The 18,034-nt window shown below is 38.7% G+C and overlaps 2 protein-coding genes across 5 annotated transcripts; one reads left to right on the top strand and one right to left on the bottom strand.

Annotated features, from left to right (window-relative positions):
• Positions 1 to 1,627: 1,627 nt before the first annotated feature.
• On the top strand, positions 1,628 to 17,137 carry RB195_026489 (uncharacterized protein; the record flags this gene model as incomplete). Of its 3 annotated transcripts, XM_064176947.1 has the most annotated exons (12): positions 1,628 to 1,767; positions 1,825 to 1,911; positions 3,725 to 3,813; positions 4,445 to 4,578; positions 4,669 to 4,784; positions 4,859 to 4,963; positions 5,056 to 5,137; positions 5,978 to 6,083; positions 11,345 to 11,487; positions 12,979 to 13,051; positions 16,903 to 17,024; positions 17,081 to 17,137. In XM_064176947.1, the coding sequence occupies 12 exons, from the start codon at positions 1,628 to 1,630 to the stop codon at positions 17,135 to 17,137; spliced, it is 1,254 nt and encodes a 417-aa protein (XP_064070952.1). The 3 variants fall into 3 exon arrangements, with proteins under 3 accessions (XP_064070952.1, XP_064070956.1, XP_064070953.1); XM_064176946.1 differs by lacking the exons at positions 11,345 to 11,487; positions 12,979 to 13,051; positions 16,903 to 17,024; positions 17,081 to 17,137 and adding an exon at positions 6,253 to 6,257; XM_064176945.1 differs by lacking the exons at positions 1,628 to 1,767; positions 1,825 to 1,911; positions 3,725 to 3,813; ... (3 more) ...; positions 5,056 to 5,137; positions 5,978 to 6,083 and adding an exon at positions 11,125 to 11,182.
• Positions 6,512 to 9,956, bottom strand: RB195_026490 (uncharacterized protein; the record flags this gene model as incomplete). Of its 2 annotated transcripts, XM_064176948.1 has the most annotated exons (7): positions 6,512 to 6,686; positions 7,055 to 7,182; positions 8,669 to 8,839; positions 8,893 to 9,117; positions 9,179 to 9,358; positions 9,654 to 9,794; positions 9,945 to 9,956. In XM_064176948.1, 7 exons carry the CDS (start codon positions 9,954 to 9,956, stop codon positions 6,512 to 6,514), a joined length of 1,032 nt encoding a protein of 343 aa, XP_064070954.1. The 2 variants fall into 2 exon arrangements, with proteins under 2 accessions (XP_064070954.1, XP_064070955.1); XM_064176949.1 differs by lacking the exon at positions 9,945 to 9,956 and having other exon boundaries at positions 9,654 to 9,791.
• Positions 17,138 to 18,034: the final 897 nt, after the last annotated feature.

Genomic DNA, 18,034 nt, shown 5'->3' with positions numbered 1-18,034 from the left:
TGAGATATCGGGACTGTATCTTTTGTGGGTGTTGTTGGAATGTGTTGAGGAGCAGTGGTGAGAGTTCATTCTGCTCCTTCTTTTGTATGGAGGGCTTCTCTTCGGCGGTCTCTGCGCAAGACATCTTTTTAAGTTTGTTCATTAGATCTTGAAGTATAGGTGATTTTGGTTTTACTTGAATTTCCGCTCCAAACGAGACCTGAATTCTTGGCAAACCGAATGGTTTTCTGGGAAATATACTCGGGATTATTTTTGGTGGAGGACAAAAGGCGACAATATTTGGATTCCTCAAAGTTGTTGCAGTTTCTTTTTTCTTCTTCCATCCTTTTTAGCGCTCTCCTTTCTCAGCTGTTGGACGAAAAATATCTGAATCAAATGGAAAGAGAGCCACAAATGAGTCTGATGGGGGATAGTGTTGGGCTGCTCATCGATTCAGGTCCAGATGATGATCTCGAAGGGGTGTCCGTAAAATGGGATACACGCTCCAACTCGGAGGAATAACCTGTACTTTTCGGACCACAATCACGAAGACCATGGAGCAGATCGAGTTTGTGCCAAACTTAGGAAGCCTTTTCAACAAAATGTGGAGAGTGTCGGTGTTGAGCAGAAAAAATCAGAATCACTGCGACTGTCCACATTTCACTGACACAACTTCATAATCATCATCTGGACGTGAACCGAAGAGCAGATCAACACTATCCCGAGTATCATCGACGCTCCCATCAGACTCACTTGAAAGTTCGCTCGTTTGGAGCGAACATTCAAATAAAACCAAAATCGCCTATGGTTTAATATCTAATAAGCAAGCTGAAAAGACGTCTTACGCAGAGACCGCTGAAGAAGAGGCCTTCACACAAAAGAAGGAGCAAAATGCCGACAAAACACTCCCCACTCAGAGGGACTGAAAATCTTCTAGTCAATTACAGTAGAAAAAATCAAGTGAGTTCTTTGTCCCAGTCTAGAATACACAGCAGAAACAATCTATTGCATATTGTTTTACCGTTGCTCCACAAATTAATTTATGTAGAGTTGTCTCCAGCTTCCAGAATTGTGATGAACTGCGTTATATTTCTCGACAAAAGGGAAAGGATCCCTTTACTCTGCTGTTTTGTACAAAATCTTCTTCACATTACTTCTTCAATTCCACTCTTGTTTTTTCCATATTTAGTCGTAGGATTTCCACGTCTTTTTTGAAACGAAAGTTTTAGTTCTAGACCCTGTCTTAAACATCTCACTATATTTGTTTCCGAAAGCACTAAAATGCCTATGCTGTGGTCATAGGTGCGATAGTCGGAGCTCGTGCTCTAACACCCTTCACTTTTGAACGGTTGCAGAAGGGACCTCCTTCACTTTTAAACGGTTGGAGAAATCACCCCTTCACTTTAGAGCGGTTGGCGAAAGGACCCCCTTCACTTGAGCTGCACCCCATAAGCTAAACCCCCTTCACCTGAGGAGGGCCCGGCTTCTCTCTGTCGCACCTATGGCTCTGGTTGACTGTATATGTTGATCATCATAATTTCTGTTCAGCAGATTGCAGATTGCCCTTTGAATCTCCTAGTTCGTTATGCAACCTTCTGCCGGTGAACTGCAATGGTTGATTTTCATTTGATACTTGTTTTTCTCATAGATGTTGGAAGATGAAGAAACTGCAGAACTATTGAAGCTGAGGTCGGCTCCTGGTCGTGACCGACCGCCAGGTTCTCGATCAGTATTTTCGCAAGCTTCCACCTCTGAGAAAATTTTATGGTTTATAAAGACACCTATTAGGTGAGTCGTTGGTTATTTATGCGTTTATGTCTCCATGCCTAATTTGAGTGTTTCCAGAGCAGTAATGTGTTTATCGCTTGTGACAGTGTTCTTTTTGACTTACTTTGGTTTCATGTTCCCTGTCATGGGACTGCGAAAAATTTGGTGAGTGGTATTTCTAACAGCGATTTTTCTTTCCATTCATTGTTACCTAGGCTACCAGTATATGAATTGAGATTGATTGGGCCTTTAAATAACAGGGATTTGTTCGAATGCTAATCATTCCGAATAGCTGCCTTATGCTGCATTTATAGCATGGTCAAAACGACATGAAACACGGTGCAGTTGCATAAGCGGATGCGCTCGAAGCGCGGCGATGGAGAAAGCGGCATATATGCGATAGTTGGAGCCTGTTCTGACCCCCTTCGCTTTTGAACGGTTGAGGAAGGGACCTCCTTCACTTTTAAAAGATTGGCGAATTTATCACTTTCACTTTCGGGCGGTTGGCGAAAGGACCATCTTCACTTGAGCATGGAATCTAGTTGTTACCACCGCGAACTGCGGTGAAGAATGATGCTAGGAAAGGACATTCCTCGATACTAATTGCTACGCACCGCTTCCAGCGTAGCCGATCACGCAAATGCACCGTGTTTCATGTCGTTTTGACTCTACTTTACCTTCTCCTTCTCACACTTCTCTGTTAGACAGCGTGCAGAATTATCAGACATCAAGTAAGTTGATCGTAAATAATTAATCTACATGCCTTTTTCTCAAAGCAGTTGAGTTAAAGGCAGCACAATACGTTCCCTACGTTTTTTTTTTGCTTGTTCGTGTTTCTTTTTCGAGGTCACTGTTTGATATTTGTCATTTTCTGTTTTTCGTCACCTCAAGAAAGAAATATCGTTTTGTCGCTCATAAAATTTCGTACTTCCTTCGGATTCCATCGCCAAATTTCTTGAGGATAACTTAGATAATGCATTGTGCTAGTCGTTGCGATTTTTTCCAGTAATTTGTTCCGTATCTTTTTTGATCTGTGCCAGAAGTCGTACTCATTTTAACTGTGAAATAGCCCTAGCAAGTTGGAGTAAGTAGGCAGTGCTAGAGATATAGAAATATAGAATGCTGCTTGACGAATTTCAGCTTATGTTTGTTGTCCTTGCGTTATTTTTGCTTCTCGTTGCAATGCCCCTTTTAGCCTACGACAAGCAGTATGAATTTCCACTGTGGCTGGTACTTTTATCTCAAACTTTTTCTGAACTTCCAGTCATTTTGAGGAATTTGTGACTATATATATATATATATATATATATATATATATATATATATATATATATATATATATATATATATATAACTGACTACTTATATATAACTTAGTCTAAAATAAAAAGGTGTGAAGCCCATGGCCTCTATGAGTTATCATCGTTGTGAATTATAAAATATAGATCCCAAGAAAGCCGTTGGAACAATTATTGACTAAAAAAAGGAGCGATTTTGAAACGTTACTTTCTTATAGACTATTCTTGAAGGTTGGCCGAAAGAGAGCTTAAAAACTATTACCTAGGAAGTTGGTTGTTTTTGAATCTCTTTAAAAAGGCACTACGTGTTACTGCACTGGTTTGAGTTCGAAGCAATTGCTCTCTCCATTAAAAATATAAAACAAAACACTTGAACGCTCTTAATACCATTGATGCAACCTAATATATTGTGTTTAAATATACTAATGACAATATATGAGCTACAGTTATCATCAGTACGTAAAATTATCTCATTCAATGACCAGCAATCAAACAGCAAAATAGAGAACTGAAATATTTTGATTCATTCACCAGGTCATTAAGTCTTCTTAAGACCTAATTTCCGAAAATCTATTCAGCAGATTCGTGAGTGAAGGGGTCTACAAAGTGACCGAGGTGGGGGAATACATAAAATTCGTATTTGCATGTTCTCCTCCGACTGGGATGTTTTGATTATTCAGGCCTCGTCTGTACTGGTTCGTCGAAGGCAAATTGTATCGATGGCTACAAGGATTTATTGGTACATGGGGATATACGGCTGGATATGATGGTTTGCCTTTCAAATTGTACAGTTTCTATCATCATCAATAATTTAACTTGCACCGGTTACGTAATTCTCACGGTTTTTTCTTGCGTTATACATATGTGAGTGACACCAAGTGGACGGGCAGCTCGTAAATTCGTGCGTCTTTATCGAAATTAATTCTGACATGTGCATTCGAATGCTTTTCGAATGTAAAGGATGCTTATCAACAGCGATTTTCGAAGATATGTTTCTGTGTTATTAAAAAATTGAATCTTTAGAGTCGTACTCAGTGCTCAGTTTTCTTCTATTTTTCTTCACTTCCTACTTTTGTTGGTGTTCTTAGGGCATAGGTACTTCCATTTTTAGTATCAAGAGAACAGGTATTGTGAAGCTTCTGAAAATTAATTTGTGTGCGTTTGCATTTTCAATCGTTATTGCTCGATTTTAGCTTCTATAACTGTTGAGCCGTTGGCGCTAAACTCATATAGAAACTTATTTTCAGTTGTTGTTTTTCTTTGAGATTGTAGGTCAATGATCTAAGAATCTAGTACATGCATTCATAATTTTTATTTCGCTTTTCAACATAACATAAGATATTATTATTATTTCCGCCTATGTGACTTTTTATATCGGTTGTGAATTTTTTAGCTTTCAGTTTTCGAGTACGGAGACGATGTTACTACGTATTATCGAGACGAAAGGGTCTTGGTGATGTGCAATCATCAAAGCACCGCAGATGTTCCGACGTTGATGGCGTGTTTGCAAAGTAAGGGCGTTGCCAGCAGAAAGGTACGCTTCCAGTTTTCACATATAAACTTTAAATTTATGTAAATACAACACACGACATCACCAACCTAAGTAATACAACATTCCTTGGAGACTCTCTGGCTAATGGATGTGATGTTCCGTTGGAGTCCTTTTGGTATAGTTGGAAACAATCACGGAGATTATTTTATTAAACAAGGGAAAGCTACTCGGGAAAAAGAGATCCTGAGGTAAGGATTGGTCCAAATAATGACATTTTGCGTGTTTTATGATTGTTAGTCTTTTTTCGTTTTTTTTTTTTTAGATTGAAGCAACATTTACGTGAGGTATTCTGGGATCGCGATCGCCGCTGGGTTATTCTCTTTCCCGAAGGCGGATTCTACCACAAACGTGTAGAGAGTAGTCAAAGGTTCCCTTAACTTTTTCTTCTTCTGTTTTTTTTTTCATTCTGAACAACTGTTTTATCTTTCAAATTTCCAATGTTACCTTATCTCCACATAGATATGGAAAGCTCAATGGTTTCCCTCACCTGAAGTATACAACTTTACCTCGAATGGGAGCGGTGAAAGCCATATTAGAAGAAGTGAAGTTCTTTATTATTTCAAAAATTATTTTTGCTTCTGTGTTACTGTTCTTGATGTATGCACGTTAGCATATTACATCTTTATAATCGAAGCCCAATTCATGATAAAGTTCTAGACAGTATAAATTCCCCTTTTTGCTCTTCCGTTCCCATAACAGGGTTGTACTAATCCCTCATGGAAATTCAGAATTTTTGAAGAAATGTCGCTGCAATTTTTTTAATAAAATCCTTCAAGTTTTAAGGTATAGATAATGCAAATTTCTCCACCGCAATTTTCGTACCAGACTTGCACGGTAAGACCGCTGTATGCAGTTTCCTAGATCGTAACAAGTGAGTAAGTCGTTAAAATCCATGTCTCCTCGAGATGCGATTATCATATTTACAAAAGCTGTGCGAGAACCTTTCTCTGGTTATGTTTCGCTGTGCATTTGAAAAAAGACAAAAATGCATAAGATCTTTGCAATAGACAAGGCAATACTATCGTATCTCCTAGAAGTGCTCATTTTCAAATGTCTGTTTGCAAAACTTAATCTAAAACGCTTGATCAGCTGGGATTTGTAGACAGCATACACTTGGACATACATCGCAGGTGCCTGATGCATTACATGCTTCAGATATACTACAAATACTTCCGAACATATCGAAAGAGACAGTTTATATCCACATTAAGTCACAGCGATATCTAGGCATTTCTCTGTAAATATTGAAATCGTTGCAGAAGTTGAAACTAGCTTTAACGTTTCATTCCCTAACGGGATTTTTCATCTTTATTAAAACTAAACTGTTATACTACTATTATAAATGTAGACTGAAAACTCTTAAGTAAACATCTTGTTCCAGGTGGGACCACGAGAAGATGAAGATGAACCGAGAGAGCGTAGCTCCAGCAAGTTAAAATTAATCACTGATACCGTTGGAGCTATCAGGGAGAAGAAGTATGTTAAAGGTAGGTTTTATCTCTGTCGTTTTCATTCTTTTTCTCTCTATAACAACGGCAAATGCTGTGTTTTTGTCAGCTTTTTCTTAAAGAATAGGTCTCTTGTTTTAAGTGGAATTACTATAAAGTGGTGTCCGACACTCGTTTACTATCTTATCTTAACTTTTACTATTTGCAGTCTAAAATGGAGCAGCGTTCATCGCTTATCTTATGTTTACTTTTTGTCTGTAGTAATAGTATTCTTATTTGCGTCTGTCGAACAACTGAAAAACTATAGAGCGATTTATCTATCATAAATGGCGAAACAACATTTAAAAAGAAAATAGAAATGATACGAGATCTAATCTGAATGGTATATAAAAATGTGAAAGTTACAGTGAAGATACTCGTATTCGGAGGTCGCAAAAAGCAAACAGAAAGCTCCAGGTTTAGCTCTTTCATTGCAGTACCAGCTGTGTCTGAGGTGGAACACCATATTTCGTTTTATTAATCTCAAACAACTTCTGCAGTTCCGCGATGTAGGCCTTGTGCAATTCGTCAATCTGCTCCTGAGTTGGATGCTCTGTTTTCTTCACTTTGATAGGTTTTCCCAATACAGTGTTGATTGGCTTCCTTAAAGAAAATTTTTCCAATTTAAACAAAGCAATGTGCATCCAGTCAGATATTTGTGCACTAATACTAGCATGAATTCGGAGTAATATCCTAAGCGGGAGACCTGCTTCTTCAAGCATATTATGGGCGACCAGCTCAGGCCACAACATTCGCAGTTAGGTTGAAACGTAGGAAAACAGGTCAGTTAGGTATACATTGTTTTTTTCGGACTTTCTCTATCCTCTTGTACTAATGTAATTGTCAACTATTTCGACTTTGAAAAAGGAGGAATTCGCCTCATTCGAATTTTATTTATTTTATGCGATCTGAGTTGCGAATGTCTGAGTGTATATGAATATGTTTTGAAAATTCCAATGTTTAAAGCTTACCTGTAAGGAAGTAGTCCGAAATTGTAGTTAAAAACACCTCTCCCATGAAAGATTGGTGGAGAGAAGCCAAGAATGTTCTTGAGCGTTGTTTGAATCATTCTTATTGTTGAGCCCTTCGGATTATCAGCCTGAAGTTTGAAAGGGGTTATTTCCTAGAATTCCTGGTCTAATCCTTCGCCTTTAATTCTTATTGTTGTACTCAACTACAACTACATCGATCTTTACAAGTGCTTCTTAATATACAGAGAAATTTAAAAGCTTTGCTTCAAATGCATCACTCCACGTATGGGACGGTACGGGTTTCAGCCGGATAATTCCTATACGGCGCCTTAGATTGTGCAGAAGAGGGTGATTTCGTCACCTCCCTCTGTATCAGTGTAAACGGACCACTCCGGAACACTGTTTCTTACGACATCCTCTATTGCAGCCGGCCACCCTTGCCACCGCGCCTGCGAATCTTCGAAAACCCATTCGGACGCCTCGGTGGGCAATTCATTTCATTCGACGAATCGCAAGCGGGGGCGGGGCGCAAAGGTGGTGCATTGCCGCAGAAACCGTCGCAAAAATCAGCGCTCCAGAGCCGTCTGTTTACAGTGATGCAGGGAGAGATGAACAGAATTACCCTCTTACCCACAATCTACGACCTCGTATAGGAACTACTCGGCTGAAACCCATACCGTAACAGATGAGGATGAGGCCTTTAGGTGGGGCGGAACTCAGTGGGATTTTTCGATAGTATTAAACTCTTGTACTTTTAAACTGTAATTTTTAAACTCCTACGGATATGAAAAGTTTTGATGCGATTTTTGCATAGCTTGCTTCTGAGATGTAGAATATTTGAAGAGCCCCTTTAAAACATCACTCCCATCACCTGCTCAATCTCCGCTATTATGCTAATGGTTTTATCTTGACATCTCTCAGAGAAGAAAATTGTTCCTATCCGTATATACACTTTGTACAAATAATGTAACGGGTAATGAGCATGAGTTAGGTAAAAAGAAGAATGATGAAGAAAACCAAGTTTGAAGTTTTTAAATGACACACAGTGTTTCACAAATTTGGAAGTGGAGTAATCTCATTCTTACAGGCAGCATGCCACGGATCTGACGTAGTGAGGGAATCTGCGGTAAAAGCTAGAGATGGGGTTGTTAGATTGCAGATCTGAAGTGGTTCCGCTCACCTCTCATCTCAGCATCTTCCACGTCGTTTTTTTTTAAATGACGAATGGGAGCTGAACCACACCGGATCTTGCAATCTACAACACCATCTCTAGCTTCTCAAGCAGACTCCTTTACCTCGTCAGATTCGTGGTATGCTGCCCTTAAGAACGATTTATTCCAGATAAAAATTCCGAGTTAACTGAACTTGTTTGCGTTTTATATTAATGCTCTCCGCATCATTTCCCCTGCTAATTTCCCCTCTTTTCTGCTGCACTCTTTGCTGTAAAGAACGTTTTCTCGTATTTATCGACTTTCTCTTCAAAGTAGTATGCACATCAAACTTTCCGCATACTATACTTTCTAAAGTTTTTCTATAGTTTTCATGGTGACCAAATCGATCAAAGTTTTGATACTTGATGCTAAAAATCCAGGTGGAAGGTCAACATAATTATACCTGATGGTATATTTCGTTTTCTCCGAATGAATAACATGGAACAAGATTTGCACCAGTTTCCAGGGCCAGACGAATGAACCCTTTCCGCTTATAAATCGTCAAAATGTGGTGACCAGGATGTGCGTCAAGAGCTTCCTCTGCCCCGCCGACAACTAAGACACAGGCTTTTCCCTGAAATAGCCGAATTCACCTATTATTCTTAGGGAAATCAATCTATCGATCACCTTCGTGCCATTGAGCACATAGGTGAGACTTTGTCGACTACAGTCGATCATTCCGTGTAGAAGTCCCCATTCCCGTCTAAATGGCGTGTAGAACTGTCCAACCAACGTGCACAAATGGAATTCGATGTCAGGGAATTTTTCCAATATTCCTGTCCCGTTCGTTGCAAAATTAACAAAAGCCGCCATTGATATAATTCCATGGGGGTGACTTCCTATGATATAATTCTAAAAGTAGTTTTTTTTTTTACATTCAGTTCATTTCGGCACAGTTATGAAAGTCTCTCACCTCCTCTGGGCTTAATTCTTCAGTTTTGTGCAGCTTCACAGGGAAATAGTTGGCGTACCAGTTATGGATGCGTTGACGCATGAACCATTTAGAACGGTATGCCCCCCGCTTCGGTGAATCCCAGTCGTAATACAACCAAACAAAATATGCTGCAACCAAAGGCCACAGGCACGAGAATAGCTGAAGCAGATCTCATGTATTCGTTTTATATGAGATTGCTCTTGATCACATAAATTATTATTAAGGGTCGGAATCAACAAGGTTTCTCTTCTTTTCCGAATGACCGCTTTGTTTTGTCATAACATTGTACACCAAGAATGCACATTCACAACTTGTGCTTCCATAGTAGAGGAAAAACAAAACGAAATTCTCGCTGGCTGAGCATCAAATAGGGCTCAGTGCATGATACAGTGATCTACCGCTTTACTACCATGTGTACATTATGTGTTATATAGAAAAAAAGAGAAAAACTCACCATATAAATAGGAAACAAAAGTGTTAACAGAGGCAGTAATAGCGAAACCATAAAGAAATGTATAGCGCCGAGAGTTTGAAGTCTCCGTTCCCATGGAATATTGAGAGGGGCGAACTCAATCCCCAGCAGATGTGTCATGTCCTGAAAATCAAATGAGATCTGGAAGAAACATCTCTACAACATCTATATGTCCATGTTTTTCTGGTTGTACAAGGTTGTCGCTCAAAATTAGGCAACGACTTTTGCTAACACACAGGAATCTTGCACCATATAACTGTGCAGATCGCATACTTCCTGTTCCATACACTCGGAACACCTATATTCAGTAAGAACAGGGCGCCGCGAGCAAGTAGCAATCAGAATCGCATATACGGATTGCACAGAGTGCTAAGATTTACTTAAAGACGACAATTACATAAAGACCAGGTCCGGTTATGCTATCCACAATCCGTTTTTATCATTTCGAACGCTGTACATCAATGTGCGAATCCTGCCATTTCGCGGAGGTAAAAAGACTAACTGCGCCGACACCACTGGACTGGATCAATAACGCGAGCTGTCACCTCATATTATTAGTGGAAGCGCTAAAAATCATTTCGATGCTCTTCAAAAGTGGAAGTGTGACTTTATTAGGTCGAGGTTTTTGCAGAATTCTTGTCAAAAGGCCGCTCACTAAAAGCTGTAAGGAAGGGATAGGAAAAAAGTGTTCTGGTTACTACGTGGCCATTCCACCGCCATAAAAGGGCGTGGCTGTTTTTTGGTCATAGCAAAACACAAGAGTGATGGGAAAAACTTGGTAGATCGTGATCCTATATTAGTTAAATGTTCGAAAGTATGATCAGGGAAGCGTTCACGAATGTCCGCAACATGTGTAGTAGTAGTAGCTGTGTGTAGTGAAGAAGAAAGGAAGAGCATGTTCTTCCTCGAAGTGAACAGAAGCTGGTTTTTAGTGACTTGTTTTGTAATGCGAGTAAGCTGTTTGTCTGTCGAAACCACTAGATTGAGGGATAGAATCTAGACTCCCTTGAGAAGTTTAATTCCTTCTACGCTGTTTTGAAGTTGAGATCTCGTAACAAAAATTCTCACTTACTGCTGCTTATTGTCTTTGCGGATTTGAAAGAGTAAATCTGCTTTGCAGCCATAATATCGAATCAGGGTTTCCCACATGTTTTTCTTTCCGAGCAAAAGAGACATGGATTAATCCCCCGAGAGGAATCTGTATTTGCCCCACAGCTATGGATGTGGTCATATGAAAACAATCTCAAGAGGAAGTGCACTAACAATTCTTGGCAACAATTCTTTTTTTCCACGCAAGATAGGTTACTTGTTCCATATTAGATGTTCACATTAAATAAATTAAGCTACGATAATTGAAATCACTTGAAATGTGGAGAATGGATGGCGAAGAGGTTGGTGAAACTCAAACTTGAGCACACGCAAGCTGCATCATATCGGTCGTAGAGCAAAGTTCATGACAGCTATTCTCCCAACACCCACAACCACATTGACGCGCAAATCTAGTACTATAGGTTTTTACAGTGTAATATTTGTTCAGAATCACTAAATTGAAAATTACATTGGTTTGTACAGTGTCAAAACGTACAAACAGGTTTGTAAACTAAGAAGAGACCCCCGTTTGGTTGCCTACATTTTTTTGGTGTAATATTACCAGTAACGTATCTTAATTTCAGAAACTCGTCCACCTATCAAGTATGTATTGGATGTAACAATTGCGTATCCTAACGGCATACCGCTCAGTCTTGTTTCTCTTGGATTTGGTACTCGCGAAAAGTGCGACATCGCAGTGAACTATAAGATTTACAACGCTGACGAGGTTGGTTTTTGTACTTATTTCCCAGTATTGATTTTTTATAGAGCCTCTTGAACTGTCTATTATTATCACTGATAATGATAAGTGACTCTTAATCTCCTCAAATCCCTATGTGTGGAATTATTTTGCTCACTAGTTAGCTGTAACCAGTTCTGATGTAATGACGTACGTCAACTACTATTTGCTCATTCGCTCCTTCTCACATGAGATAAGAATCTGTTGTTTTGTTAATTCAGGAAATAGAAGATGTGCAGAGAAATAGACAGAACACTTGCTGTGGTGTTTTTTTGTTTCGCGATGCGAGCTGTTCACACTGAGAGTAACGGCAAATATGAAAAGTTATTGTCCGAACACCTGCTGTGGACACACTATTTGTAAAAGATCTGTACTCGAAGCTGATGACTTTGCTTTTTTTTTTGTTTGGGATGATATGGTTAGCATAGTGATTATTTAGAAACACTCGCATTAATTCCTCCATGCTTCATAAATTTCCATGAATGCTAATGATTATCCACCAATGTTTGACACGCTCATGCATTGCGCCGCATCACAGATGAAAAAACAAAATAAAATGAAAAATCTGCAGAAAAATACTCAAACAACTGCTAATACGCGTATAAAATCACACAAAAGTCACATAAGTGATATGCGAGTTCAGAAAAATCCGCCCTTTGTAGACAGACAATGTTACTTTGAGAGAGTTCGGTCATAAATAATGCTTAAAGCTACTGATTGTTCGGTTTTGTGAAAGTTCGACTTCATCATCATTTAAGCATCAATTTGCCTAGAACAGCATATCGTTCTTCATAAATGAGGAAAGAGTCAATCAGGAGCTCTTCAATTTTGTGGGCTCTCCCACATTAGTGTTAGCGATAGTAACTTCCTCATAAATCTGAAGGAAATTTCTGGACGTTTGGACTTAATCATTGGTCGCCTTTGAAAACATAGCCCTTCATGTTTCTAAAAAAATCTCTTTCGATCTTTTCTGTGGAGGTACGGAAAGTACTCCAAAAATTTGGTCATTCAATCTATTTTTCAGCCTTTTCAATCTTTAATTGATGGGTTACAGATTTCTGTAATAGTTTACAAAACTTATTGTCCTAAACAAAGATACACGGAATGTGAATAGTTCCCAACCAACATTGCATCGATTCCTGATGTCTTTTGCAATCTGTGAAAAAAAAAACTTTCCATAACGGGATTTTGTGTTGTTGAGACTTACATGAAAACTTTTGACGGTAGCAAAAAGCTCTGTAATGAGAGACTTCTATGATTTTTTATATTTATTTGCATTTGTTCATTATTAAGACGATTTCGTAACTCGAAAGACTCTTAGGAAATGTTTTACCAAAGAACTTTTTTGTTCTTTAAGAAATTACCGTACTGGAATGTTATCTGATTTGTGTGGCTATCGTGAATCAGAAAAGGTAGCCAATGGGATAGCTGGCGTAGCAATTGTTCTCTTAGGCAAATAAATTCTTACCTGTCTTTCAGGTTCCATTTGACGATGATGACAAATTACGCGACTGGATGTATAACGTGTATAAGGAGAAGGACGAGATGTTAGGTGAGCGCTTTCTAAAAGAAAGAGTAAATAGCCTATCTGGTTTGAGTGATCTGCCATTAGAACAAGAAGAATGTATAATAAATTAAGTCGAGTATGAAGTATGAAGAATATAAAAGTACAAGTGTGAGAATGAAAAATGAAGGACTGTCTTGTGGGTTCCCCGTCTCACTATACTGTGCCAGCTTGTGAAGGACCTTAAAGACATGCAGTCACACGATAAGCTTTTTTAAATGTTGTTACAGCATTCGCATTTTGAGGCATGTACATAGCACACATACGAGATTCATAAGAATTAATTAACGAAGACGCACAAAATCATGCACTAATCGTGCGGTTGTGTTGCGGCTAACAGTTTATCTGTCGATATATTGGGGCGGTCGCTTCGCAGACGCGACCTTTGTACCACTTTTGAGCGTTCAAGACCCGCGGCAACCTCTGGCTCCACATCGTAAATTGATTTCCCAAGATGTTGACCGAAATGAAGGCGTTTAGAATAACACTGTCCTAGACATGGTGGTGTGATTACTTGATAACCACGTGAGTGATATCTTAACAACCCCGAGACATTATCAAAAAAATTTAAATGGACATGTCAAGGAGAAATGTAGTGCTTTTGTACTTGTACTTCTTGTATATTTTGTTGATGTAGATATGGGATTTGTTCCGTCGGGGTCTCTTGTCAGTTCTCATATAATAATCATTTCGAAAAGGGATATTATTTCAAATTCGACTTCCTATTCTGTAGCGACCAACTGGAATTTACCTGAAGCCAAAATCATAAATTCTACTGCTTTATAAATTCATAAATGCAGTAGAGTAACATCCGATAGCGATATACTAGAGTTTGGAGAAATGTTCAGTACGGGTACATGTAAATTTTCCTTCGCTCACAAATCGGAAATAGAAGAAGGCAAGAAGAAGGCTTCGAAACAAAAAGAACCGATAGCTAAGTTCACTTCTATATTTCTAGTAGGCTGTATGCCCTTTATTTTACGACTTTTTAGTTCATTGATCCATTTCGAGGCGTTTTTTTTTGTGTCTCGGATCATCGTGAAGAGTTAGAACTAATGAAATGTCTTGTTTGCATGCGTCCTCAGATGTGAGTATTCCATCTTAAATCTATGCTTCCTTAACACGGTCAAGCGTGGTGATGAGATACGACCCTCTCGAACACGACCACTCCCCTTTCAAGGTTTCTGCCAATTCAGTTTTTTGAAAAAGCAAAGTCGAAGATTAGCTGAAGAACGAATGGGAAATGTGAAATTCGGCAGCTAACTGAAGTGAAGAAACAACGAGTCGTAGAAGAAGCAAGTTTGCTGAGATCTTAAAATATTTGTATTGAAATATTTTCACTTTTATTTAAAAATTCGTTAAATATTTTTTAAATACTGATTAAAGCACATAATACGACAAAGAAAAGAGAAGAGTCAGATGCATAGCTCGAATTACAGAGGAACGAAGAAAAAAGCGAAAGAAAAATCATTTTATTTCGACAATGTGACATTGACAACATAAAACTTCTTGGCGTCAAATATGACACCAAATCCGACGAATTTGTGATGAAAGTAACAATTCCACAAAAAGAAAAACTAACCAAACCTGATATTGTAAGCCAGGTAAACTCGATCTATGATCCTGTAGGCCTCGCAAGTCCACTGATCATCAAACTGAAGTCTCCAATGAGAGAAACTTATGATACAAGGATAGAATGGAAACAAATGGAGGAACGACGCAGGTTCGACACTCTATTCAGTCAAATTTTTGGAGTTATAATTTTGAAACTACTTCTAGAAGATGATTAATTCAGCTATATATATATATATATATATATATATATATATATATATATATATATATATATATATATATATATATACTAGTTTCCAGCTTTTTAAAACTGCTTTAAAGTTCAGATTCTGTGCAAATTGCGATATAAGATATAAGATTCGATATGAGAGGACCAAAGCAAATATTTCAGGCAGTTTTTTGGGGAAAATGGCTCGTCGTATAAAGCGGTCATACTGCTGTTATTTGCAACCTCATAATTTTTTTTCTGAATCTAGATAGGAATAAGATGGGAAAAATAACATTTTTCCGATCTTTTTCTCATCAAAAATTTGGAGGCCCCGGAAATCGCTTCGATTTTGATATTATTTCCGGCAGGCAAGAGAAATGAAACTGCGTTTTATAAAATCACCTGTATATTCAGATAGAGGTAATAAGGGAAATCTCATATGCAAAATTTCTACTCTCCGTGCTCTGGTTTTCTCAAACTTTAGGTGGAAAAAATCCACAAGAAGTAGAAAAATTTTAGATTTTTTTCCACCTAAATTCCGAAAAACTAGAAGGTCTCAAAGCACAGCACTATGACTCTTTTGTAAGGCATACTTTTCTCAATGAAAAGCCACTTAAAGTATTTCATTAGGTGCCCCTATTTCGAAGTTATTCGCGATCTTCCATATCCATTCCAGTGTGCACAAAATCAAAATCTTTTTTGGTCATTAAATTCTGCTTAATTCACATTTAAACTTTTAAAAACTATGTATCATTGAACCCTTCATCTTCTAGAAGCGTCAAGTTTCTATACTCTTCTGCAAAAATTTGGCTCAGTAGGGTGTTGAACCTGCGTGGTCACATTGTCAACCCATTGTACATCTTCAAAACACAATGTTGATGTTTCCATGTTACTGTCCAACGCCTGGAACTTGATATAATATTTTGTAGTTCTATCTTTTTTGTACTTTATTATAATTATTTATTTATATTTATTTTATATTATATAATATTTTGTAGTTTGTAATTATTTAATATTATTAGTGTGATGTTTTGTTACGGTTGTAATTATTTGATACTAAGTAATATTTTGTCCTGGTTATCATACCATCCTCCATTCACTAGTGCCCACTTTTACCCGATGGGGAAATCCCATCTCACGCTTGATCCTGCTCATATCTGATCCTAACTATGAGAATTCAATGCAGTTCATCCTCCTAGTAATCCATGCTACATATTTTCATATCGATTTTCCAACCTCTTGTATATGGGGATACAAATAGTTTTGAAGGATGCGGTGAGTTTGTTGCAACAGCAACCAAGCAGTATCATAAGAGCTATGAACCCTACGGAATTCTATCGAAATATCTGAGGTAGAGCTTTTAAAAGTTCTACCAAGAAAACAAACGCTCGGACGATAAAAAGGAAGATGTTGGGGAGTATTACTTCTTGACCTCAGTCCACAATGCTTGTACAATGCTTTCTATTGCAGCGCGCCACGCGTAGCGTCCCTTACTGCCTATCGGAGCAGTCCGAATTGATTTCTGACGAATCGCAAGGCGGAGGCGACGCAAGGAGTGGAGCGTTGCAATAGATGACGTCGTACAAAATAGCATTCTGATATATAATAATAATAGGGCATACGAATACTCCACCTGAAATCCGCACTACCTCAGATTCGTGGTATGCTGCCTTTAGGGATTGACCCATTTTATGACCCCATGTTTGTCAAAGTATAGTCGGGTCAAAATGACTTGAAGCCTGGCGCAGTTTTCTAGGCAGCTGTGTTCGAAGCTGCGCGATTACGTTAGTGACGACCTCACTACCTCCACTCATCTCAGCACGAGTGAAGCCAGCGGTGGTCCCATCTTGATCGCAATCGTTGGCTCCAGTGCGACTTTTCCAGTGCAGATGCATGGACAACTGTACCAGGTTTCAAGTCCTTTTGACCCCGCCCGGGCGTACTACTATTCCTTTTCTGATTGGTTCATCGTGAAGATCTAAGGCGTTATGAATCGTAAGCAGGTTTAGAAGGGATTTTCAAATGGTAATGTTCCGTTCGAAGCAGTGTCTTATAGCTCGATACTACGAAACCGGCCAATTTCAATCCGGAGAACGTGGAACACGTGTGGTATTTTCGTGGGCCAAAATCATCGGCCAGTACATGTTTTGGTTCGCTTCTTTCTATGCTCAGTATCAGGTTGGTGGATACCGTTTCTGTTCGTTCTGCCTCATTTTCTGCACTGTCTCGTTCAGATTTACTCACGGATTTGCAAACAGGTGTTCCTGATACTGACGTCTCCGTTCATGTGAGATCCCGCACGGATCCTTCTTTTTCTTATCGTTTTTGAATTATACATTCGTCTCATGTACTGTATGTGGGCCAATAGTTCGAGCTTCCATGTGTTGTTCATAACGTGTTATTGAAACTTTTTGGACAATTCTTCAACCACTAAGGCGGTGTATTGTAATTATTATCGAACTCTGCAAAAGACCAGTGCAGCTCCAATATAGAAACCAGAATGTGCGACTTTTGTCGGTTATCTTTATGAGACTGCTACCCAACTCGTTAACCTCTTTTCGTGGCTTTAGAATTTATCATTTTAACCTGTTACCATCTTTGTTTGTTGCAAAGCTTGTTTTTGAAATTTGCTCTGCTAAATTTAGCAGGAGCTCTAATGTAGCCCTCCCAGCATAATTTCATGTTTCTGATGTGGTGGCTTTTCCTTGCATCTGTGAAATGGAAAATCGGTGAATTTCATTAATTAATAAACAAATGAGGAAGAATTGTATGGTTTAGCTGTATTGAAGCTAGATGTTGGTGTTGATTGTCTTAGCATTAGGATACAAAACCACGACTTAGTCCTGAAGGAAATTCGCTCACAACACAACAGGTGAAACCTGAATTGCTACAAGAGACGGATGACCTTGAGACGGTAATCTGGTGGAACAATCAAAATTCAGGACAGAATGAGACCAAACTGACAACATAAAGAATACCAACAGTATAGTTCCATTGTTATAAATAAAATATGAGAACAGATGTAAGAGTGAAGGTGTTTGTGTCGTTGATCACAGTGTCATCTTTACAAAGAGAAACTTGGCAACTATTCTTAACTTGTGAAAAAGAATAACCACTAAATAAACAACAAATGCCCATGTAATCACGAACAACTGAAACACAATCAACAAGCCCCTACTGTGGGGCAA

The sequence above is a fragment of the Necator americanus genome (genome assembly GCF_031761385.1).
Source record: "Necator americanus strain Aroian chromosome Unknown Necator_2022.05.29.01.07, whole genome shotgun sequence".
Lineage (NCBI taxonomy): Eukaryota > Metazoa > Nematoda > Chromadorea > Rhabditida > Ancylostomatidae > Necator > Necator americanus.
The sequence above is the reverse complement of the archived record's forward strand: the minus strand, read 5'-3'. Positions and strand labels throughout refer to the sequence as shown.